The sequence below is a fragment of the Aquila chrysaetos genome, chromosome 17 (assembly GCF_900496995.4).
Source record: "Aquila chrysaetos chrysaetos chromosome 17, bAquChr1.4, whole genome shotgun sequence".
Lineage (NCBI taxonomy): Eukaryota > Metazoa > Chordata > Aves > Accipitriformes > Accipitridae > Aquila > Aquila chrysaetos.
Genome location: NC_044020.1, coordinates 26,050,910 through 26,060,172, shown reverse-complemented (window position 1 = coordinate 26,060,172; position 9,263 = coordinate 26,050,910). Strand labels below are relative to the sequence as shown.

The following is a 9,263-nucleotide window of genomic DNA, read 5'->3' as shown; positions in this document are numbered from 1 at the left end:
GACGCCGACGGACGCGCCGCGCCGCGCCGGGCCGTGCGCCGGCGGCAGGTGGCGCTGTGCGCCTGCGCGGCGGCGTCCCGCCCGCCTCCGCCTCCTCCGCCGCCTCCTCCTCCTCCTCCTCCTCCTCCTCCGATCCCGAAAGTCCCTGGAGGTCAAGGTGCTCGGAGGGCGGGATAGAGTTTTGGCTTTGGAAACCTCAGGTCGTGCCTGGCCGCTGCGCCCCACTGCAGCGAGGAGCAAGGGACTGAGGGCCGATGGGCGACACCCTTTTTTTACCCCTTGCGCTCCGCGTAGGAAGGATTTTCCAGCGTTTTCAGACCTCAGGCCGGTTTTGCTCTTATATTAACACGCGCTCAGCGAGAGGCGAGAGTCCTGCTCAGAATCCTGAGGTAACTCCTTATGCATCGCCTCCCTGACATCAGTCCCTGTGTGTGCCGGCTCTGGCTGGCGTGGAGTTAGTAATGGCATCAGCTAGAAGGTCGTGCTTAGCAAGAAAACTGGAGCGAGGAAAGTTTTTTGAAAGTAACTTTTACTCGGAGACTGGCAGGGCAGCCATCCGTCTGCAGGTGGTGAGTGACCGCTTTTGCATCGCTTGTGGGTTTGGGGTTTTTTTTCCCCCCTTCACTTCTTACACTGCCCTTATCTCGACCCTCGGGGGTTTTTTTCTCACTTTTGCCCTTGGAGTCTCTCCTCATGGTGCTGGGAGGGGAGTGAGCGAGCAGCTAGGTGGGGGCTTACCTGCCAGCCGGGGTCAACCCACCATACCATGACAGCCAAGTGCCACTGAAATTGAGGCAAAATAGTCTGGAGGAAATCTGAACACAATCACTAGTAGGTGGTTGAACGTTAAAAAGTCTTAAAAGTAAATAATTTATTTATGAGCACGTCTTTGAAATGCAGGTATTATAGAGTAAAGGTGATCTTGAATACAAAATCTTTCCTTGCTTATATGACAAGATAAACCATTTTTTTTCCATTTATTTTTCTGTTCTTGAGCCCCAAATGTCGCTGATGTCTTCTGTCAGGCTGCCCGTAGAGTACACTGTGAAAAAGATCAGGCTCGCTGGTTTTGGATGTTTTACAGATCAGAAGATAAAATATACTTCTGAGCCTTTGCAATACAAAAGTAACCGCTTGTGCTTCATCAGATGGTTCTTCATATACAGGTTGTTTCATATCTCCATAGGCAGACATAATAACAGCTTGGAAGAGATTGATCAAGACACAGATCATCACCAGCATGAAAGAGGCTAGGAAAAGACCACCCAGCAACCTGTTGGATGAAAATGCGGTATCTCTGAAAGCTGAGACACAGTAAGAGAATATGGTCTGAGCTGAGTGGATCATGTTATTGTAATTCCATTCATGTTGCCCAAACACAAGGTAGCCAAAAGCCATAAATACAAAGAAGTACACCACCACTAAGAGGGCCATTGAGGAGATTCCAGGAAGGGCTGCCAAGATTGATCTTTGTGCCAGGCGTACGTCATAAAAGAATTGAGAATATTTTAGAGTTTTCAAAACTACAAGAAATGCTAAAAAGCCCATAGTAATCCTTAAAATCTTGTCTAAATGAGAAACTGCATGAAAATGAATAAAGTCATTTGGATGAAGTAAGTAAAACTTCACTATATCTGCTCCCACCTTAAACTTTATGACCTTTAAAAAAACAAAAAGGAGGAATGCTGATTTTAAGCCAAAGTTGATTATATTGGAAATGCTTTTAATATAATCTTTTTTTTCTTGGCTTATGATGTAAAGCTCATCTGCAATGTAAATGAACAGAAAGGCAAGAGTAATTACAAACACAAACATTTGAGCTTTAGTTTGCTGATGAAAAATGGGGAGTGCAAAAGAGTGTACTGACAAACTTGGTTTTATGATCCCCAAATGAGACATTTCAAATATGACCGAGATGGTGCAAAAGAGAGCTGCATCTGAGTTGAATGTAGTTAGTTCAATGATCACAGCCCATGTCTTTTCATCAAGCCAGTTGCTCTGTTGTAGAGCATCCAGCCTTGTCGTTGAATTAGGTCTTCCTTCTTCAGGGAAAAAGTAAAACGTGTATCCTGCTGGTCCATATGTGTGCAAATCTCCGTATGAATAATACGTCCACAGAGTCCTGTTTTGCTCATAAGTGAACCCACCATAACTGCTGGCATCCTTGGAAACGGACTGGTTGGTAACCTTTGTCCAAGCGCCAGCGTAGTCACCTTTCTCTGGGATGTCACTGCCATATTTGTGAAGACAGTGGCTTTTACTGATCACAAAGTTATTTACATAGCTGTGAGGATGGAAGCATTTTTTCTCAGTACCTTTAGCCCGCACTTGCCTCATTCTAGGCAAACCAATGATTTTGGACCAGCTCTCGGGAAAAAAGGTTGGCTGAATGTCATTGTGGATCAAAGGCAAGAATAAGTCTTTCACCCACACGTAGATATGTTCTAGCTTATCTACAGTGGAGAGTCGTGGAGAGAATTGGTTATGGATGAATCGGTTGTAGTGGAAACTGTTGGCATTCTCAGTGGAATAGGCAAAATTTAATAGCAGAGTTAAAAAGACAAAGTGACTGATGAAACCTCTTGTGAAAATAAATGCCTTGACTTTAATTTTTGCCCTTTTCAGCATGTTTGCAATTTCATCAGCTTCTAAAGGCTTATACTGCTTGGTGCCTCTGACTTTAGCGAGTTTCAAGTGCAACTCTCTCATCTCATCGGCACTCATCGTTTCTTTAGCCAGCTTAATCTCAGGATACTTTTTCTGAGTTAACCATGTGATGTTTTCACAGTACTTTGGACGAATTGTACTCATAGCTGAGAAGAAACTGATTTTTAGAATTGAAAGGAGAAACACATTCTCAATAAAGGAGGTTGCAGATGCTAAAAGCCACTCTAGTGAAGTCTGATAGCCGTAAGACAAACCATATAACACAATGAAAAATGATGATAGCCCAGTGACAACTATAACTAGTGCCCATGAGAGATAGACGCACCACCACCAAAAAACTACGTGCGGTCTCTTGTGAAAGGACGTGGAGGCAATGCCTGGTTTCCTTTCTTTCTGAAAGTTGCCCCCTTCTTCTGCGTGATTATTACTAAAATTGAAATTTGATGGTTGTCTTCTTGGGCAAGCCTTGGCCATTGGAGGGGAATTTGCGGTTATCATCTGCTCCTCTGTTCCAATTACATTTGCATCTCTTTCAGAAACTGTGCAATTACTCCAGTTTTGGGGAGCTCCCTTGCTTCTTGTCTTTCTGGAACATGGTGGGCTCTGTGATTTGCTGGGACCAGGAAGGTTCTCTGAGGGACTAAAATTCCTTGATTGTGCTGAAGTTTCTGAAAGGTACAATTTTTGCAAAGGTTCCTTCCAGTTCTTAAGATTTCCAGACGGGAGGGGTGAACTTAGCTTTGGGTCCATCTGAGCCACACCACGAGGAGAAGGGTCCTTCAGGGAGTACTTAAATAAGGCAATTATAATCATTTCCACAGGTATGGTAAGCAAAGCACATTCAATTCCTACTGTTATTGATCTCAAATACCTCAAGTGTATTGGAGATTCTTCTTTCTTGCCAGCATTAAAGAACATAATGTTAACAAGCAAGTTTAATAATAATATTGCTAAACATGAAGACAACCTTTGGAGCCTGCTGAAAGTACCAGTTAGAACGTGAGCAAAAATCGAGAACCACAGATGGCCCTCTGTCAGGCTGTTGGCAAGTTTAATCAAAAAATAGTCGATTCTGGGCAGAGGTGTCTTCGGATTTGTGACAGCAAATGTCCTTTCTAGTAAGTGATCGCCCTTGTCAAGAGAAAGCCATTTCCTGCACATAAAGAACCAGGTCTTCCTGGTGGACGTATTCTCAACTTTGGCTCTGCTTAAGAACCAGCTTGGAGATGGGCCCTTGTTATTGTGCCAGACCCTGAAGGAACAAATGTCTCCCAAGTCTTTCTTAGTAGTTAGCAGAAAGCAATCAGTGCTTCCTTGTTGGAAAGATGGAAAATCTGGGTGCTGTAAACAATGGACGTCACTCATGCCATTCTGGCCGATGAGCTGAAGAAAGACATCTGCTTTGGTTCCAGCTCCCCAGCGACTGCCTGTGTATAAAGTGACCAAAAAGCTCACTTTATCAAAGGGGTCATTGTCTGGCAGAACTATAATCTTGTCTTTGCTGTACCTCTCAGCCCTGTCTTTCCTTATGGCCCAGAGGGACAAAAGAAAGTAGATGGCAAAAATAAAGAGCACTGTTAAGAGGGTCACTGGGTTTTTAGGTATGTCTGCTATCAGGGTTTTTCCTAGATCTACTGTGTTGGGGGTAACTATTACTTTGGCTGCCAGGAACCTGATGTCGAACGTGGATGCATTTGATGCAGTGTGGACTGACAGGCTTCTGCGACTCCGCTTCATATTGCAGACACAATGTACCCTCTGCCAGTCGGTCATGGAGCCAAGCCTGCATGTGTCTTCCCTCCACAGACTTTGAACTCCATCCAGAAATAAGCACTGATCACTAAAAATGTGTATGCTTACCAGTCTCTGGGTTTGATACCTTACAACATAGGGTGTCAGCAAGACAATGGAGATGTTATGAGTGTCTGTACTGCTTCCTTGACCTGTGGCTGTCAGCAATGACTCTGGGAGACAGATAATATAGGGAGCCTTAATGTTACAGTCAGCGCTAGCTGTCTCATTTTTGCTTGCAACTGTTGGCATATTGTGAAAAGCAGCAAATGAAGCTATGGGATGAGCATGAGTGACGTTGGCACCTGTAAACACTAGCAACTTGAAAGTAACTTTTAGTTTTGTCAGGATCTGGATGTATACGCTCTTGGTATTTCTGCTGACTTCAAAACTAAATCCTCCAGTTGTGTAAGCTTGTGTTTTGTCGGGTCCCATTGCTAACTGAAAAGTTGAAGATTCCTTATCTTTCCTAGCAATGGTTATCTCTGCTCCTTCAGGCACGATCCCTAGTAGATCCCCATTAGCCTTGGTCTCTGCCATTTTAAACCCCAAGACCATTGTTGCGATTTCTGATGTGTAACCTAACCAAGGGAAGGGGTTCTCATCAAACTCAAAAAGGGCAGTGGAAATCACGGCATCATGGGGCAATCCTGAATAATTTCCCTTTTTCAGTGATGGATAAAAGCAATTCCTGCAGGCGTTTCTGGTAGAGAAAGCATTTGCAATGTTCCGGGTTTCATCTTTCTTCAGAGTGATATTCCAGTGTTTTGTTTCCATTAGAGTTTCTGTTTCTCCAGGGACTTTGCCCTGGAAAACTATCTCCGTTAAATTTTCCATGATGGAGAAGGCTTGTTTAACTCCACTTACATTGACATTCCTGCGATGCAGAAGAGCAGCTCTCAGAATGTTGGACAAGCATCTTAGTATTCCACTGGTCTGAATTTCTGCTTGCTCAGACCAATGGCTCTCATTCCTCTGTATCTTCAGCACTCCAGTTACTTCTGTCAGTTTCTTAATGGCAAGGTCTTGTGACCTAACGTTCACTTCATTGGCTTCCTCTGTGACTTGAGAAAGAGAAGCAACTACCTGGTTGATTTCCATTGTGCTCTCAACTGAAATATTCAGGGCTGTTTTAATCAGGCTTTCCCGAAACTGAGCCTTAGGGAGCTGGAGAGTTGGCGGGGCTTTAATATAGTTTAAGACTGAGGCTGCCAGATAAGCCAAATAACCCGCGCTAAAATAATCTCCAGTCTGGAGATAAGACGTCATCGGTGCACTCAAACCGCTCACTGAGGCCAGCAGTTCATGAAACACAACAGCTAGTGGTCGACTGTTAACTGGGTTCCACACACGGACATATAAACTCACTTGGGTAAACGCCCCAAGGGAATCACGGACTTGAACGTAAAGTGTCAAGGTGTACTTCTGAGAGGGCACTCCAATTGGGAGAAAAGATGGAGGAGTTTTAGGCTGATAGCCAAAGTACAGAATTGTGCCAAATGTATTTTCCTCCACAGAAGTTATTTTGGTAGTTTTGGGTACATTGGAAGCTACTATCACTTTATATGTCAGAGGTAAATTGCTGTCAGAAAATCCACTGCATTGAACAACAAATTTTGTCAGAAAGGCTGTACCCCGGTGTGGGTTGATGGTACACTTGCCAGCCCTAGGAGGAGAATTTACCTTAAATGTGTGTCTGTAGATTGAAGACCTACCATCCCAGGTAGTTACTTTTAACAGAAGTATGTAGGATCGATGTGCAGTCTTTGTAAAAGTCAGAGCATGTATAGACAGGTACGACCCAGACCTCCCCGTTGAGGTTCTGGAAGACCAGTCAAAGCTAATTTCTGTAGAGTTTTCTGAAAAAAGGGACCAGTAGTAGACTGGCTGGCTGTTTGTTCTACAGTTTAGGCATTTTCCAGACAAGGTAAATCTCTCTGTTGGAATTAGAGTGCTACCACAGTTTTCAAGGCATGCCACGTCCAGAAGGAGTGGGGAGCCAGGCTGCACATCTACAGTTTGGTCGGCATAACTCCTCCTTCTATCCTTTTGAATTGCTAGACGAAAGTAGTATACGGTATTTCCTGGAAGGGATTCTGGTGGCATTGCTTGAACTGGACCTGAGAATGTTAACCATTTCAAATCCCTCTGGGCCGGATGGCATCTCTTTCCTGGGCTGACTTTCATGTTTTTATAGTCTGATACCTCTTTAGTGCAGTACCAAGTAAATGTGATTCCCTTTAGTCCTTCCTGTGAATCAGGATCATAGGAAGCAGAGCCATCAAGGGTCCAATTATCAGAAAAACCCACTGTGCGGAATGTGCCTCCTGCAATATTTGCCACTAGGTCAGTGCTCTCAATCTGAACATAAACTTTGTCTGAGCCCCTGAGGACTGTTGTGGTCCTAATTGGGGTTATCGCAACAGTGAAATAAAACAGATACAACCCATAATCTAAAGTAAAACTGGGAACAGTTAAGTGTATCATTTCTACGCCATACATCGAAGAAGAGTTTATTGGTCTTGTCCAGTCCGGAATAGTTGTTGTGTCCCGAACAGGGTAGATTCGCCACAGGGGGTTGATAGATATACCAACGTTGCAGTCTACTAGTAATCTGACAAAGAGGTAAAATGATGTCCCCCTTTTCTGGCGCAGGACAGAGGTATGAAGAACAGGTTTCTGAATCTGCACGGTGTCTATGTAACAGGCTTCTTTCTGGCAAGACACTGGTGCTTCTATGGTTTTTGCAGCATAGTTGTTGACTCTGACTCTTAAAAGAGCCGGTGTTAGTGTACTTCTGGTACAGTTCACTTTTGCCACAAACCCTGTGTATTTCTCTGGATCAAATGGTAAAGCAGAGCGACGGACAAAACGTGTGGCATTTCTTACGTGATCGTTGTATGTGTACGTGCTATTCTGGAGAAGGTGGTCTTTTTGTGTTCCAAAAAGCTGCAGATGGAAGGTCCACTCGCATTGTAGCATCGGATGTTGAGCAGGGATAAACCACAGTAAATAAGCAAAGCTCTGCAGAAAAGAAGGATGACTGCTGCTGAAAACATGGACTTCAAGGTCTCTTTCTGCCAGAGACCTAAACAAAGCTCTCTTCTGATTCATATAAAGGTACATATTGAACCTGTACCACTGGAAGGCCACAAACTCTATGGAGAGTAAGTAGGAGAGCTCCTTGTGTTGGTAGAACACAGTACGTGTGTTAGGGCCATCTGTGGAAATAGGGCTGTTGTTTTCTTTGGTTGTGTAAAACATTCCATGGTTGTACCTGAAAATGTAAGTGCTACTGTTGGTCTTCCCTGGGTGAAGGTTGACACGGGTGGGAGTTTCTCTTCCTGCAATTAGGCTCAGGGTACCGTTGAGTAGATGTAGTTCTCCCGTCAATTCCTCGAACCTCTTTCCATCAACGTGAAAGTAAATGCTGGCCACCACCATCTCACCCAGGCTCTGAGGTGAGGAAATGGCACAGAAGTTGCTCTGCAGAGTAAAGGAACTGTAGGAACGGAGCCAACCTCCTATAGCCTGCATGTCCACCAGTCTGTAAGCCAGTGTCCTTGGGGTAAGGGGCTGAAGCCTCCAGGAGAGGCTGAGGGGCTGTTGAGGAAAACTAAGGAGCTTGGAGCTGACGCTGAGGATATGCAGCAAGTCAGGCTCTACCTTGAGAGAGAGGCTGAGGCTTATCTGAGGCATCTGCTCGATGCTGACCGAAGCAACATGGAGGCCGTGTTGCCTGTAGCGCACAGTCACGCGGTAGCTGTAGTAGGTAGCACAGGTCTGTTGCAGCTCGGCTGTTGGGTAGATAGCAGTCGGCGGCGTGTCTTGATGCTGACTGCTGGGAAGGAGAAGGGTAGAGGGGCTGCCTCCCTGGCTGCTGAAGCGGTACTGCCAGCTGGCACTCTTGAGGCGCGCGCACCAGCCCAGCTCTACTGGCTGCCGTGCGTGGATCAGGTGCGTCTGTGGCCAAAGCACGAACAGGCGCACATCCTGCCCAGACACCTCGATGCTCACGTTGTGGTGAAAGCACTCGGGTGCGGCGCATGAAGCAGACGAGCATTGCACTGTAAGGAGGCTGGAGGCCATGGGTGGAGGAGCGCTTCCTGGTAGGAGACCTGTCTGCAGCGTGACCTGGCCTGACCAGCGCGAGGTGTTCTTCACCCGGGCCGAGTTCAGGTACCAAAAGCAGTGGGGTGGGGGTGGTGGCCGCCCCTCTTTCCCCTCTGCCTCTGGTCTTGCTCCTGGGGCGGGCTGGTAACGCAGGTTCATGATGCTGTTCCACAGGCATGAGACCCAACGCTCGTTGTCCTGCCGTTGAGAGACTTGTCCGTGAGGGCCCCAGCAGGTGACCAGCAGGGGTGGTGGCTGGAGACGGGGAGAGGAGGCCCCCGAGCCTCGGGAGCAGCAGCCGAGCGGCTGGAGGAGGAGGAGGAGGAGGAGGAGGTGAAGCGCTGTCATGGCTGTAGGAGCTGAAGGAGCGGAGGGAGCGCAGCCATTGTAGGGCAACCTGACGGAGGCTGACAGCTGGCGACTCCCAACTGCTGGAGAAGGGCTCCGAGGAGACGGGAGCCTGCTCGCCGTCCTCCTCCCCGGCACAGCTGGTAAGAAAGGTATTGAACTTCAGAAACGGCGGATCGAGCGCGGATGCGCCCGCTGCCACAAGAAACAAGTATTTCGGGGCCAATAATCTACACGAAACGCATCCGTCGGCAGCACCGCGGCCACCCTCGGTAGCCCGGAGGCTCGGGAGGGAGCCGCTGCCAACGGACCGACCCGCGCCCAGCCCTCCCTGCCGCCCCGCC

At 46.9% G+C, this 9,263-nt stretch overlaps 2 protein-coding genes across 2 annotated transcripts in view; one reads left to right on the top strand and one right to left on the bottom strand.

The window, feature by feature from the left end:
- Nucleotides 1-945: 945 nt before the first annotated feature.
- On the bottom strand, nt 946-8,919 carry PKDREJ (polycystin family receptor for egg jelly). The gene has a single exon (XM_030040860.1). It carries the CDS (start codon nt 8,917-8,919, stop codon nt 946-948), a length of 7,974 nt encoding a protein of 2,657 aa, XP_029896720.1.
- The window catches only part of TTC38 (tetratricopeptide repeat domain 38), a 21,917-nt gene continuing 21,468 nt past the window's right edge, over nt 8,815-9,263 (top strand). Inside the window, exon 1 of the mRNA XM_030040874.2 lies at nt 8,815-9,062. The gene's annotated coding sequence lies outside the window, so the exon portion shown is untranslated. The remainder of the gene's footprint in view (nt 9,063-9,263) is intronic.

What these genes read in the sequence shown, in the direction of transcription:
- PKDREJ (XM_030040860.1), bottom strand. Translation starts at nt 8,919, where the DNA reads ATGACAGCGCTTCACCTCCTCCTCCTCCTCCTCCTCCTCCAGCCGCTC.